The sequence below is a fragment of the Stegodyphus dumicola genome, chromosome X1, assembly GCF_044657685.1.
Source record: "Stegodyphus dumicola isolate Sdum_Otavi_A_Nest chromosome X1, ASM4465768v1".
Taxonomy (NCBI): Eukaryota; Metazoa; Arthropoda; class Arachnida; order Araneae; family Eresidae; genus Stegodyphus; species Stegodyphus dumicola.
The window spans coordinates 155,041,988-155,058,764 of record NC_140780.1 but is presented as its reverse complement, the minus strand read 5'-3'; the positions used below and the strand labels follow the sequence as shown (position 1 = coordinate 155,058,764).

The window sequence follows — 16,777 nt, the reverse complement described above, 5'->3', positions numbered from 1 at the left end:
ACTTTAATAAGTAATTGTTTACTTATTAAAGTTCAAAAATAAAAAGGTGTTATCTATGCGTCAATCGACAGTGACATGTGTGAAGACAATGAACCCCACGCTACAGATGTACAATAATTCTTATTTCCATCCGTACGACTACGGCAGTCAACTACACCGATCGAAAGAATCTTTTTGAAAACGTTAACCGAAAGTCGCTGTATAAAGCGATTTAAGGGAATAATTTTGGCTGCATTATGAATGTCCTCGTTCGTAACAAACCAAGGAGTTTGTAGATTTGCCGAAGCATAATAGTTTGGAAAATTTGGATATGTTTCCTATTAGTAATTGCTGCTGCACCTAACACGGGACTTACGTAAGTCAGAATAGGCCTTGTCATTGATTTATAGAACAAGATCTTGTTCTTCGTGGACAGGTCTCTTTTTATAGCTATAAAAATCAGTAATCGGGATTTGACAACCTTCGCATTGGAAATTGTTTTTCGAATGTGAGGTTGCGAAGTTAATTTTGAATCAAGTATCACTCCTAGATGCTTATAAGTAGGAACCCAGGTAATTGGTTCTCCGAAGAATTGCAAGTTAGGTAAATTGGGGTGAGTTCTTCGGATAAATAAATTGGCGGCACATTTTGCGACATTAATTTTGATCTTCCATAGTCCGAGCCAGAGCTCTAGCCTTGAAAGATAATTCTGTAGTGCAGAGATTACCGTGGGGGTGCTGGAATGTTGAGAGATGATGGCTGTTTCGTCTGCATATAAAGCTAGATCGGATAAGGTGATTTAGGAATATCATTTGCAAATATGTTGAATGTTTGAGGTGAAAGTAAACTTCCCTGAGGGACGCCAGCATAGATTGGGCGGGAAGATGAGTATTCATGGCTAACTCGCACTCGAAAGGATCTACCTGTCAAGTACGAGTTAAGAATTTTAATGAGTTGTGCCGAAAAACCAAGCCGATTGAACTTGTAAATAAGCCCGTCGTGCCAAGTTCTGTCAAAAGCTTTGACAATGTCAAGACAGACAATTCCAGTTTTCTCTCGTTTACGAAAGCCCTCGTGAATGAATTTTACTACACGGTGTAACTGATGTACTGTGGAGTGTTCAGGGCGGAAGCCAACTTGTTCCGGGATTACTAAATTTCGATCACGGCAGAATTCATTCAGGCGTTTAAGTAAAACAAATTCAGAAATTTTTGGAAGAGATGATAATAGGCTAATTGGCCTGTAGTTGAAGGGGAGACTTAAATTTTGACCCGGTTTTGGATTAGGAATGACTGCGGCAATTTTCCAACAGTCAGGAAAGCAACACCTTTTAAGCATTAGATTAATCAGGACCGTAATCCACACTATAAACATTACGGGGAAGTTTTTGATCATGCGATTCGAAATTGAATCTATGCTTGGTGCCTTCTTGGGTTTCATTTTTTCAATGAATTCTGGCACCTCAATTGGGTCAGTAGGTCTGAGATCAGACGTGATAGGTTGTGTTAAAAATGTTCAATACGTGAGTGTATGCGCCCCTGTGTAACCGGGCGGTTGCAGTAGGAGTCGTTATTTGGACTGAATTGTGTAGCAAGACTGTCAGCGATAGCTTCAGCCTTTCCAGTGTCTGTAAAAGCCATCGGATCAGCATTGGCCGTTTCAAGGGGCGGAGTTTGTTTAAATTGTTTGCGTAATCGGCCGGCAGCGCGCCAAACCGTTCCGACATCAGTCTTTAAGGACTCGATATAGTGTTTCCACTCCGCTTGTTTTTGCAAGCGAGTTTCAGACCTAATCTCTTTCTGTAGTCTGCAAAATTGAACACGTATACTGGGTCACGTGTTCTTTGCCAAAGTTTTCGTAGGTAGTTTCGCTGCTTAATTTTAGATTTAGTCTCAGGCGGGAGCCTAGCACCCAGGTGTGTGATAGGTTTTGAAGCCGCAGCTCTCGCTTTTAGTGAAGATTCCAAATTTTTGATACACCTGTCAAAATCCGCATTGCTGGAAATTTTGATAGGAGATGTAGCTGTGCATTCTAAAATAAGCCAGCTGAAAATCGTCCCAATTTGTAGAGACTTGCTCCTTCAATTTTAAGTATCGATTTTGAATATCTAGGGTAATCAAAACAGGGTAGTGATCAGAAGCTAAGTGTTGAATCACTTTAATTTCATGCCGAAAATAAACATTATAAAAAGCAGCCAGATCAAGAACTGCGGAGGACCCTCTAGCAGGGTGATAAGTCGGGACAGTAGGAGCTATGATCTGCACACGGGAGATCTTAGCCCATGAATTTAGTTTAATACCAAACCTGTTTCTATTAGGACAAAAGCGTGCGGTATGGCGTGAATTTAGATCACCAACAATGACTAGTGAATTAAAATTGCTAAAAGTTTATCAAAATCACTGACAGGAAAGCATCCCTCCCACGAGCAGCTCCTTGTGGAAGAAGGTATGTTGAAACAATAGTAGCCAGCCGAAAATCGTCCCAATTTGTAGAGACTTGCTCCTGCAATTTTATCGTTTTTGAATATCTAGGGTAATCAAAACAGGGTAGTGATCAGAAGCTAAGTCTTGAATCACTTTAATTTCATTTTGTATAAAAATTTGGATAACAGTCGATTCCAAATGCTCGAAACCCGGGGTCGGTATCATGTGATGCTTAATCGAATTTTCCCATAGATACAGGTGCCACCACTTGCTTGTCTGCCATATGACACCCTGTCAGTCGAGTAAATGTCATAATTCCCAATTCTTGGAGTTCGCCCTGGGATAAAGTCAGTCTCTTGGACTAAAAAAAAAAGTCAAGATCGTGCTCTGCTATAAAATCCCGTACTTCATGGATTTTATTGTACAAGCCATTTTCATTCCATGTACAAATGGATAAAGCTCTCTTGGCAATATAACTTTTTTCACTTTGTGAGTTGCATTTTAGGCTGCTGATGGTAGGTTATGCGATGATAACAGGAGACACAGGCCGAAAGATTAGCCGAATTAGTCTGAAAGCTGAATATAGCTGTCTTAAATGAAAAAAGCTCTCATTAAGCATCTGCTTCCCTAACCTTAGGCATAGCCTTTTTGAAAGCTAGTAGCAGAATATGCTTGTCTACCGCAGGGTCGCGGGAGATGTCAATCAAGCACTTTAGAGTGGAGGAGAAAATATTTTCCGAGTCGGCACTGTCTGCTAAGGTGACTGCTGGGGTTACATTTTTTGTTTTTGTTCTAACCAGTAGTGTTGGATGTCTGGAATCACATTTAAACTCCTTAGTTTCATTCCCTACCGCTGCTGCATAACTCAGCAGGTTAACACCATTGGGGCGAGCATGTGTGGGATGTCTTTAAACGCGTTTGCCGAGGGAGTCAAAGCGCCCTGAGTTGGAATTGCTGTTGCAGCGGCACTATCCTTAGATGTGGCTTTCTTGCCACGAGTCCGTTTATTTCCCGAGAAACGAGGACAAGATTTATAGTTGGCTGGATGATCGCTTCCGCAGTTGCAGCAAGTAGCAGGAATATCCATAGGCCTGGTACATTCCAAGGCCCAGGGTTGTCCAGAGCATCTCACACAACGGATTGATAAAGTGCAGACTTCCGATGAGTGGAAGAAACCCTGAAACCGAAAGCATTGAGTAGGACCCTTACGGCCGGGATAACGCTCAATGCTGACCTCTGTGGTCCACATGTTATGGACAGCAAACATATGGTCGATGAAGGGGTGAGGGAGTACTTGTAAATATACAAGACGCATTGGATGTTTGGAGCATGGCTGAGTCAGCCGAACGCACCGGTGCACTTTAAAGCCCACCGATTCGACTTCATCTTTAACGACCTCGATTTCAGTTTCAACCGGGAGGCCTCTAATTCCAATTTTGATTGGCCGGTCCTGCTGTAGGTCTAAAGTCTTATACTGGATGCCAGCCTTTTTCATCCAGCGGGTAACCTCCCGGAACTCAAGTTCGTTTGAACGAACAATTTTGGATAGGGACCAGTGAGTCTGTTCTTAATATTCGCGGCAATTTCACGTAAAAGACATTTGCGTCTTCCTCTGCTTGCTTGATTTCACGTGAATAGTGGGAATATTATTTGGTTGCTGCGGAGGGGGGATACGCTCCAGACATGCTCGCTAGAATCATTACTCGTTTCTCCTCTGTTTACGTCTTGGTTGCCAGGGGAAACCGAAACCTCAGCGTTGGAATTTGGCTCTTTGTCAGAGTTCAACAAAGACTCTTTTATTGCCTCGAAATTGTTTCTACTTGGTTTCACCTTTGATTTTTGGCCAGTAGCAGGATTCACCTTTGACCTTTTGAAGGAGTAGATTTAGCGGCCATATATTGGATACATGTACATTACTAACATTTGAAGTTACATTTTCACAATCATTTACAATTTCAATATTTTACTTAGGTCAATCAGGGAATTATCAGAGATTTACCTTGCTTCCTCGAAGCTGGGATAATAAATCCCTCGTTATCAATTTGCTGGCCTTTGCGCTTTCGCTCGGAATTAGGCTTACCAACAGAAATACTCTGTTTAAGTCTCTCAAGTTTCGCTGCTTCTTTCTCTTTTAACTGAGACCAGGTACTCCGGTGTATGCAGCACTGGTGTAGAACAAGACTTCTGTCTACTTTGTCTGTCTGTCAGCAGCAATCATTGAAGTTCGGCTCTTGCAGTACTTGAGCCGCAGATACTATGTTAATAACTGTGACCGTAAAGCATGCTTTTAAATATTTTTGTTGTTTTGAAAATGTGTGTGAACTCTTCATTTCACTCAGTAAGGCATTATCGGTGATGAAGCGCAAATATTTCAATTTAAAATTTGCTGATGTGTGGTATGAACGTAACAAAATCCCCATATTATGAGGAACACGCAAAGAAATGGCATACGTCAATGTTGCTGAGTGGTCTCCAGAACATGTTGCCGAATGGCTAAGAGGTAAGAAATCTGTAATACATTCATCAAAACTTATGTCACTCGATCACTCTTCCACTGATATGGGATATATTTCTGTATTAGTGTGTGGTATGGAGAGTTGACAAAAATAATCACTTGAACATATTTTAAAAAACTTTGGGACTTTCTTTGTGGAAGGAGTGCGGAGTATAAACGCTTCGCGAGTCTCTTTAATGTTAATCAGAATAAGTTCGTCGCACTTCTCGTATCGTTCAGTGAAATGAATTATCATTATGCAAGTATTTTTACAAGATATTAATGTACATTGTAGGAGAGACGGCGAATTAAACTTTTAATGATTCCAAAAATGTAATTTTGATGAAGATTGTAAATTATCTTTTGTGCTATATTGCTTTAATTGAAATATAAAAGTTTGCTTAAATTTTTAATGCAACTTGTAAACAGTTCGTACTGAATTTAATTTGCAAGTTATGTGCTAATAATAGCATATATCTTATTCTTGGAAAGTTTTTCTGTAATTAAAAGAAATTTTATGTTTCTGGTTAATCTCAGGTCTTTAATTTTTAATTTCCACTTTAATGTTACTCGTTCTTATTCCCTTTACACTATACGTCATAAAAATTTGTACCATTTAGTTAATTCACGCATTATTGGTTAAATTTTATAAGGATACCAAATTCTATGAATAATTGAAACTAGCACATCAGTTTCCTCATTCATATAATCTCATAGTTCATTTAATCTAGTTGGAAATTTAAGAGTAAAGCAAATGTGTAGATCATAGTATTATATAAGCCATTCTTTGGAATTTTCGAACACTTTGAACTTTATTTTTAAGTAGCATTTTGCCTTCTTAATTATGATTCCTCTAAAAATACTGTTTGCCAAATGTAGTTTCTATTTTTTCTTAAACAAATGAAAGATTCTTGAAGAAAAGAACTGAAACTCATTTTAATCTCTTTTTCATTCCTGAAATTTAGATGCCGATAAAAATTTTCATATGTTTCAGTGCATATTGAAAGTTGTTGTAATGTCCTTTGGTATTCAAACACCCATTGTGTAAGCTGTTACACAGCATGGGATATTTTAATTTTAGTATTGAAACTGTATCTAATATGTTAGTATCAAAAGGTATCTTAATGAAGTTACCTATCTATATGAAAGAAAAATCAGTTTTCTGTAGTGGTGAGGGGCATTAGCTTGTTTGATCTGCCCGAGAAATGCTGAACACATTTGTACACTTCATTATCTTGTATCCTAGAACATTGCCTAACGTGTATAAGGAGTAAAGCAGTATTATACTTGCAAGAGGAAAGAGGCAATTGTATAAATGACCATGCTTTACATGAGATTATGGCTTGGGCCTGTCAATGTTGAATAAGCCTTTGAGCATACCTTCGGAACAGTTGAGACAGTATTAATCATGCTATTAAAAAATGTAAAAAGGTAACTAATTTGCAAAAAAATTGTTTTGAATATTTTTTCTATTTTGTGATTTATATTTAATTTAAAAACTGTGTAACGTTATTTATTCATAAGCAGATTACTTACAGTTAACCTTTTGATCAGATGTTGCACCATTGTTTCAGAAATTAAAAAATACTTTTCATTTACATAGGCTTGGAGTACTCTTTGTTGCCATATGTTCACTTCTTTCTGAATAATGAAATAGACGGGTATCATCTTTTAAATTTAACTGCTGATGATTTGGAAGACCTTCATATATTTAAAGTTGGGCATCAGCAGTTAATATTGGAAGCTGTGGAACTCTTAAGGCAGTTGGTAAGTTAGGTGTAAAATCTGATTAAGTTGTTAATAATTTTGCATAGATTATGTGATAATCCCTGTGATGTGATATGTTGGTTTCATCAGAGAAATTTCTCAAAAATTTTCACAAGTGAAAGTTTGCATTCTATTTAAGAATATCTGTATGCAGAATTATTTGTTCAAAATCCAACAAATCAGTCTGATGGAATTTGCATAATTAAAATATGCAGACTAGAAAATTTTTAATTTTGCTTTGTCGTACTTTTTGCATCTGGGGGGGGCGGGTGTCACATGGTAACACAAAAGCATGTAAGAAGGGAATTAACATTACAGTACAAAGTCCTTAATCCGGACTCTTTGGGACTTCGGCGATTCCGGATTAAGGGTTTTTCCAGATTATAGATCATCAATTTAAATCTGGCAGTATGGCATGCAGTAATTATACAATTAAAATATGAAACTGTAATTTATGAAATAAAGAGCAATTATGATCTAAAGAGTATCAAAATTTACAAAAAAAAAGCTTAATATTTATTTGTTTACTTTATTAAACATTTCTTTCAATGTAAGTTGTTTAAGTTGCTTCATTTTTTGTGCTAAAGGCGCATGCGTAAACATTAAACATGCATGTGTAAAGCATAAAAAAAAAAAAAAAGTTTGTGCCTTTGAGGTCCGGATTATAGATCATTCCGGATAATGGACGTCCAGATTACAGACTTTGTACTACTAATGAATTGTGGGCTAATCTTTGGAATATGGTAACAGGTAGTTTGGCAACATTTTGGTAAGGTGATAAAGGTTACTAGCTAGGACTTTAGCAGTGTACATGAATAAAGTTAAGAGTGTGCGCAATGCCATTTTTGTGCAATTCTGGAATGATTTTTTTTAAGTGAAAATATGTCGACGTGTATATGAATGATACTGTGTATGTGCAGTTCCTAAAAATGCGGCAAGCAGTTTGCGATTCTGCACTATCTCCCAATTTCACACATAATCTTCGTCATGATTAAGCACTTTTTGTTTCATAAAAGTTCTAGCATAAGCGTAATTCGGCTAGCAGATTGTTGGGAAAAAAATGCCTTTACTTCGTGAAAAAAAAATGACGTCCAAACAAAAACTAGCAGGTTGCTGTAGCAGGGTTGGTCGCCAAAGTTTCGCCAAAAAAGCGCCAAGTTACCATAATCCAAAGATTAACCGAATTGTGTTTATTATAAATTCTGGGTATGAAAGGATAAGGGAACTACTCTGATATACGCCCTCAAGTCGCCAAATTTCTCGCCAAATATTTTTGGCGAGAAACTTTACGCTGCCATATTACTATCTAAATTTTTTGTCTACATTTCGAACTTTAAGCCTAAAATGTTTCCAAAAACACGGTTTTCGCACATGCAAAAACTACGTTTTGAACACACGATTTAAGCTAAAAATCCGAAACAAAAACAAAAAATTTAGATAGCAAAAACGTAAAGTTTCTAACCAAAAATATTTTACAAGAATCCATGTACACAGCGACATGTTTTAACTTAAAAAAAACATCTACGAATGGCACACTGTAGGCAACGAACGAATCTACGAACTACGCACAACTCGCTTTAATAAATTAACATAACAATAAATTTCAAAGAATACCATGTACACAGCGTTCTGTTTCAACTTTAAAAAACATATACGAATTGCACAATCTACACTAAAACCAAATCAAGAAAATAAACTAAAATAAATTTCAGACAATTCAAAAAACAACAATAAAAACCGAAATTCATACAAAAAACAATGAATATAACATTCTACAAAATAAAAACAATAAAATAAAATGCATTTACCATAATGAAAGCTGCTTTTAAAAGCAGAAATATCTTTCCCCCTATCTTCTCAGATACAGAGCATACAAAGTCCAAAATATATTCGTTAATAAAATTTTGCCAGTCACACAACATCTGTGAAGAAAACTTCCACGATTTTGCTATATCACATGCCTTCCTACGATTCAAAATTTCGAAAGTAACAATAAAAACTTCCTCCAACGTTAACTTGCTACACGAAAACCAAGATCCAAACCTTAAACTATTATGTATGTGGGTGTCAGTTAAACCTTAAACTGACACCCACATACTTTATTAGCAACAATTTTACTGCAACCCACACAAGTCTATCAGAAACACCATTTTTCGTCCGAGTTCTCATATCAGCTCCGCATTTCGGACACGTCAAACTCCGTTTTAAAAGTCCCGACTCCCACAGAAATTCCAAAAATACACTACGATCCCCATAAATACAATCGCGCCAAAAATAATATTGCCACATTTGGTGAAATTAGGGCGTTTATCAGAGTTGTACCAGGATAAGTTTAAAAATATTAAATTTTTTTCACATCCATTTCCAGCTGTGGTCCAGGTATAAATAAAATTTTAGATCTTTTACTATTCCAGGTTTCAGAAAATCATTATGTATGCATAATCTTCGTAAATACAATGTTTGAAACTAAATACGATGTTTGGAACTGTATATGCCTCGTAATCATGTGTATGAACAGATTTAAATAATTTTAATTGATACGAAGACTTAAAAAATTATTAGAAATTCTAGAAAGATTAATCCATTAGAAAAGGAATTTAAATATATTTTGAAACAGGTATATATATATATATTGCTGATTGTATGCAAAATTAGCAATCTCTAAAGTACTCTGTCTTCATTAAAGATAATTGATAAGTCTTGTCCAGCATAGTGAAGTAGCGGTAAAAGCATATTTACGGGTACCCCTTGGCGAAAATTGCCGATTTTTGGCGGTACATAGACACAGAGTTTGTGCAATTCTTTGACTTCTTATTTTGGCCTGTCACCGCTACACAAAGCCAAAGTAACAAGACGAAAAATTGCTCAAACTTGGTATCCATGTACACATCACCCTATTTTCACTTAAAAAAAAAAAAAAAAATCAGAGAATTGTACAAACTAGGCATTGCGTACTCCCTTGACTTTGTCCATGTACACATCGAACTATTTTCACTTAAGTCAAAGGTGCAGCCAACAGAAAAATACATAATCTCAATAAACTGCATATTAAATCAAACAATGAAGTAACATAAAAAAAGGAAGTTCATCTTTGCACTACACAAGGAAATATCCACTTATCTTATTTATGAATTAACATGTCTTCAGTCAAAAAAAAATTCCTTAGCAGCATCCAAAAACTTCCTAAAATTGTCTGAACTAGAACATGTATACTGGCGTCACTACATAAATTCACAAAATAAGAGTAAAAAATAATCATTCGCAGCGCGTTATCGTCCGATGTTTGACCATACACATTTCCTTCCTACAAACAGGAAACTTAATAATGGCTACAAAGTAAACCTTCATTTACACACCAGTCAAGTAATGCACTTTCCCCCTTTCTACCCAAATTGTACAGAAACTTTAAATTAATCTTACCACATTCAGCCATTTTACTGTCTAAACCACAAAACAAGCAGTCTGCTTCCTAACCAACACACACCACAAGCCCTTATAAATTAACTGCAATCATGGAGCCGATTACATCATAATAGGGTTTCCATAACATTCAACTACTCAGGCTACCATAAATGAAACAACAACTTGGCGATAAATGAAACAACAACTTCGTGATGATACAAGGGGTACCATTCTGTCTACTCTAACCAAAGTAACTATTTACATTGCTGTGATGAAAATAGAGATGCTTTATTAACTGTCATTTCAAAAGATAAAAAAAATTCCTTTAAGAATTAGAAGTCGTAAACTATGAAACAGATAGTCAGTTATCTTTTAAAGAAGCAAAAAATAGTGATACTGTAAACTTTTGAACTGAAGTATTCAGACTAAAAGCTTGCTTAATTCTGTTTTAGCTTGTTTCTATGGGCTCACTGTTGAAAGTGCATTAAACTGTATGGATGTGTATGACAAAATGTAGATCATCCTTGATTTTTGATAGTAAGATGCTGTGTAGCCAGGAAAGTCTGTGTAGCCATATACATATGGCATTTGAGATCAGATATTTCCTCTCAAGACTGTGTTGGTAAAAAAATTTTTTTTATTGGTAAATCATTTAGTGAAAACTTACTAAATAGCTGGACAGCTTACCAAAATTTTTGACAATCCATGAACCTTTATAATCTTGTTAGCAGTTTCTCATCTCCAACATCTGCTAACATGCACATTTCAGATTCTAACCTAATACTTGAAAGGGCTAAATAGAAAGCCATTGTCTACCCCCAAAATGTCTTGCTGAACATATTGAACTTTTAATTGTTAGCAAGGAAAATATATAAAAAGCAATTCTTAGAATTTAGCCACCTTTATAAAAAGCAAACTAATTAAAAAAATAGTTGAGAAACCAAAAAAGTAACTTACTTTGTGAAACAATGTGATGAAATATAAATTAATATTTTGTGTTTATTATGTGAAGTGAGTGTAGTTGTTTATTTTAAGCATTTTATTACTATCATTGTATATTATTTTCATCATTGTATTTTATGCTATTCTTGTGGTTTTTATCTTGTTTGTTTGTTTGTTTTTATGTCTATTTATGTTTAAGAGTATTTGACACATATTTTGGTGCATATAACCTTTAAGATTTTGTGCCAGGAAACTCACTACTATAAATTAATATTCAATAAGTGAAAAAGGTAACATCTCTTCTCTTTGCTAGTGAAATTGTTTTAAAATATACGTGGGTATGTATGTGCATGACCTTTATATTCTGAATTATTTGAAATTGTGTATAATAGAGATTTTTACTCTCTAATTTAGTTTTCAGGATATTTTAAACAGGACTGCAATCAGCTCTGCATATTTCTGAGACAGTGAAGGGAAAAATGATGTTATAGACAGAAGGATTGGAAGAAAATTGGAGGAAGATCTCTCAATCAGCAAAATTCCTGTGGAACTTGGGGTCATGTGATGTGTTATGGCTTTGGGCTGCATTTCAAATGTCTGTAGTGTGTTCCAGTGCTTGAAGTTGTTCTCATTCTCTGACAATATATGAAGACTATTACTTTGGGTTGAAGAACTAAATGCAATTGATGGTATACAATTAGCTTACCAAACTGTGGTTCGATGCTTGAATTATTTAAGATTATAAGCTTGAAATCTAATTATGCTGGGGTTTTGTCTGGAAAGCAGTGTAAAATGTTTTTGAAATAGTGTTAGATTTCCTAAGCTTGTACAGTGTGGTAGTGGGCTGTTGTCTTGTTCTCCAGTGAGAGTCTGTTCAGTCTATTGTGAGATTCTAGACATCATTTGGTATGAAAGCTGTAAGGCAAGCCAGCAAGAAAGTATAGTTGTGTTGGGATGAGACTGTGCAAGTTGGCATCATGACTGATGGTCATCATGCCCTACAGGCACTGGATAGTGACAGAGTGATAGGCAGCTTCTAAGGTAAAGAAGTTATTGAATGGTATGTTCACCTTTTCCATGATATTATTGGCAAAATAATTTTTTGGTACTTTCTGACTATCCACAGCATCCTAGAAATGTCTGCAACTCGTTGCCAATAATTTTTTTTGCCAAGCTAATATGCAACAAAATGCACAAGCAATTGTGAAAATAGTGGTACACCAAGAATTTAATGAAAGCCTAATGATTAAAAAAAAATAAATAAAAAATCAAGACAGCTGTAAAAAAGCATGATTTTTAAGAAATCCTTATATAGCTTTTTTTTTTTTTTGGTTGTTGTTCCCTCCATGTACATAGTAATCTGTTTTTGCTTAAAAAAAATCTGAGAATTTGCACAAATTCTACATCGCTTCCAAAAATTTAATTTGGACCGAAGATGCACAGAATGCTTTTACTAATATCAAAAGTGCATTGTATAAGTTATCATTGTTAGTCTACCCTAATCAAGCATCACAGATGCATTCTGATTCTGCCATATGTGCCATGATCCGTCAACTACATAATTTAAAAACAACTGCTAAGCTTTTTTCTCTTAATCCCTATCATTAATGCAGAGAAAGTACAGTGCTTATGATTGAGAATTACTAGCAATTTATCTAGCCATAAAGCATTTTAAACTCATTCTGGAAGTATGATCATTTACTATCTTCATTGATCATAAACCTTTGCCTTCCAGTAGAATTTAGACAAAGCTTCTCCATGACAAGTCTAGCACTTGAACCACATTGCTGAATTCACTGCAAACATATTATACATTTCTGTAAAAGAGAACTTAGCAAACACACTGAGAATTAAAACTATCACTAAGCCAGCTCCAGTTGATTACAGTTATTGCAGATTGCCAGGAGGCTGAAGACCTCAAGATTCTTAAAAATCAAATTCCAGTTTTAAATAGTACCATGTCATATCCTGAATAACACTAAGAAAATTTAATATAATACCTCTGCATATTTTAACTGGCCATACATTCCTAAAGTATTTTGCAAAATAATATTATTCTCTACACATAACTTATCCCATCCTGGAATTCGTGCAATAATGAAGCTGGTGGCAAAAAGATTAATTTGGCTGGGCATAAATAAAGTCTTAAACTGTGTACTAGAGCCTGTTTGGCAAGCCAAAGTTCGGAAACATATCCATGCTCCAGCTGTTGAATTCAAAATTCCAACTTAACGTTTCAGGCACCTTAACATTGATATTCTTGGCCATTTACCACTTTGCAAAGGTTTTAGGTATCTGCTTATTAGCATTGATAGATTTACTCAATAGATCGAAACTGTCCTTTTGGAAGACCAAACTGCTGATTCCATCGCAAATGACATTGTCACAATTTGGATTTCCAGCTTTGCAATACCAGAGAAGATAACATCGGACGAGGATCGACAGTTTGAAAGCCAACTCTTTCACTCCTTGAGCAAGTGTCTGTGTTTGAAAACTAACACCAGTAAAGCTTTTCACCACCCATGGTCTAATGGTTTAATTGAACACCAAGTTTGAACTTTGAAAAGCAGCCTGAAATCCCACCTTCAAATGTCAAATTCTCAGATGATGGTCTGTCTTTAATTCTTCTTGCCATTTGATCCACCATTAAACAGATTTGCATTATTCTGTTGGATATGTGTACAGCACACCAACCTGTTTACGTGGGAAATTTTTCAGTAAATCTCCAACTGCCACGCATTCAGATTTTATGCAAAAATTGCAAAGCTACATCCAAAATCTAAAACCAAGTCCAACAACCAACCAGCCATGGGGGGGGGAATACAGTTTTCTTAAGACAAGGACTTAGCAAATAGTTCACATGTATTCGTCTTTAACCTATCTTGGACCATATTTAGTTAACCCGCGAGCACACGCACTGGGTTGAATTGACTTGCTCGATTAAAGAAACCTTTCTGAAAATGCCCCTATTTTTCTAAAGTGGTTGTGGTTCATTATAGTTTCCTCCAAGCCATCCTCTTTATGTTTCCTTTTATTATCTAATCAATCTGCTAGGAACAAACTGCAGCACTATCACATTATCCATCCGGCTGTTCTGCAAAATCAATTTTTGGTAACTAATTTTGGTACTTTTCCGTTTCGCCGGCGCAAATCTCGCCAAGCAGACTTTATTAGTGACAACACACATTATACACATAAAAAATGTAGACAAATGAAATTCCAAGAAATTTTAATTTTTTTTAATGTTGCTTAAAATTTTGTAAAAAAGCCAATAAATAAAGGCCATAAATTTTAAAAAGGACAATTTATAAATTTTCTATGCTTTCATGGTAAAACATCCTGATTCGCCGGTTCATATCACGTGACCCCAAGTGATCTTATCTCACATAAACCACGCTACAAAAATCTAATTTTCTCAGTAATTATCTATATTAATTTCAAGTTAAATCATAATTTGGAATACAAGTTTAAATGCAAGAATTATTTCAATTCTTAATAGCTTACTCAGAAATTATATAAAAACACAGTGCTTTACTTCGCTAGTGCATTTTCATTAGAATTGATGAATTTAACCCTTGACTTTGCCTTTTCTATATTTTTGCCATCAGGTGAGCAGTGTGATTGCATCCTAATTAACTTAATTACTCCCTGTGAATGGCCTTGGGGCATAAAATTGAACTATCTAGTAAAAATTCTTTGTAACCGTATGCCAGTATTGAAAGAAACAATCAATCTAATAAGAAATGGCTGCGACTTGCTTTGAAAATAAGACGTAAAAGGTTACCAGCGAAGATATTCCGTTCAGCATTGGTTGTACCATTATTGGCAACTTTATCGCCTGCGCCAGCAAAACAGAAAAGTACCCTAATTTTTCCCAGCCTAGCATGTGAAACTAGTAGCCATTTTAAAAAACTGTGGCACACTGAAAATTACGTAAAAGAGCAATGACTTAACGAAATTAAAAATGCAAGAAACATACATAATTAACTAGTAGATATTACATAAAGGAAATGTACACAACAAAACACTCAGAATTTTATAAAACTGTTACATTTTAAATTTTAAATATAATTTAAAAATTCAACAAGCATCCATCATAATAATAATAAAAAAATACTTTCTTGTACATCTGTATGTGTCCACAGCTGCTTTTTTTTTTTTTTTTTTTTTTTAAAGTTAAAACAATCAGATTCAAAAATTCAACAAGCATCCATCATAATAATAATAAAAAAATACTTTCTTGTACATCTGTATGTGTCCACAGCTGCTTTTTTTTTTTTTTTTTAAAGTTAAAACAATCAGAGAATTGCAGACTTCTTAGGAGTGCACAGCTAACTGGTACTGCCCTCCATGTACACATCGACTTGTTTTAACTTAAAAAACAAAAATCGGAGACTTGCGCTTAATTGGAGAAAACTATCATCACAGTCATGGTTCATAGACTATTTTTGAGCTGAAAGATTTTTTATAATAATGTAACATAAGAGGTAAATAAAAGCTAACCAAATGCATTACTGTATATGCATTTTATTATTTTAACAGTAATAATGATTAACAACCCTGATAATATGTTTTTACAACCCGTGGGTACTTTTTAGCTATCTGTTTTAAAATCTCTTCAAAACAGTCTTGCTTTCCTTCCAGACATTTTCTTCGAATGAATTTCACAAGATAACTTGGACAATTCAATCATTTATAAAATAGAACTTCACAGAATGTGCATTTCTATAACTACTACTAAGCAAAATCCCATATTTCTGAAAAAAATGCATCAGTTTTTGTTTTATTAGCAAGTAAACTCCACATTTGCATTATGATTTATTAGAAGGAGGGAAAAAAAGCCATAAACTAATCACAAGCAGAAACCACAACATAACCCATGGAATTCCAGAATTTCGTGCAGTTATTGGGTTGCCAGATAAAATACATTAAAAAAAATTCTGGGTTGTCTACTTCAGCAACATAGCGCTTTGCCTGGGGATTTTTGTTATGGTTGGGCAGATAATGTGATAGTATCCAAACTGATTTTAGAAATTCACTTTTTTAAAATAAAATTTGTAAACATAATATTTCATACTTATTTGAAATGCTAGTTTGAGAAAAATTAAAAGAATAACTGGCATTTATAGCATAAATGTCTAATTAAATAATGACAATTAAAACGACGTGCTTAAAGTTATTTTAGTTTATATAGTTGTACCAAAGCTTGCACAATTAGTCTGCCTCGTTTTTCAGCTAGAACATAAATGGTTGTTGTTTTACGTATACAAGAAAAGACTGAGGTAGTGTGAAACTGTATGTCATTCGATTTTCAGATGATGAAGAGGGGAAGCTATCTGCTTGAGTTCTTATAGAATTATATATAAATTATCATAGTTTAAAGTGTTTGATTATAATCTTCATTATACATTTATTTAGAAGATAATTTATTTTATTGAGATCTGTAATTACTTGTGTGGACACTTAAAATTTTTTTTTACAGTTCAACTGTAAAAAAATATTTCTATTAACTTATGCCAGCCTTTGCTCTGTAGGCCCACCAGCGGCCGAGCGGTGAAGTCGCCGAACACTGGTAGTTCGGTCCGAGGTTCGAATCTCGCGAATGGGCTGGATGCATGGGCGTTTTCGTGGTTTTGCCCATGTGTAATGTGTATATGAGCCAGTTTCCCTTAGAAAGTCCTCCACGAAGGCATCCCTCTCCTTAGCCAGATAGCCCTAGTGTGCTTTGCCATAATCTCAATAAACCAAACCAATCTTTGCTCTGTAACAG

General features: G+C 35.2%; 1 protein-coding gene across 2 annotated transcripts in view; it reads left to right on the top strand.

The window, feature by feature from the left end:
* The first annotated feature begins 4,659 nt into the window (after positions 1 to 4,659).
* The window catches only part of LOC118180902 (uncharacterized), a 113,650-nt gene continuing 101,532 nt past the window's right edge, over positions 4,660 to 16,777 (top strand). For both annotated transcript variants that reach the window (XM_085807926.1, XM_035349978.2), the window contains exons 1-2: positions 4,660 to 4,902; positions 6,500 to 6,663. In XM_085807926.1, the coding sequence (XP_085664052.1) occupies positions 4,845 to 4,902; positions 6,500 to 6,663 (222 nt within the window). In that variant the 5' untranslated portion in view covers positions 4,660 to 4,844. The remainder of the gene's footprint in view (positions 4,903 to 6,499; positions 6,664 to 16,777) is intronic.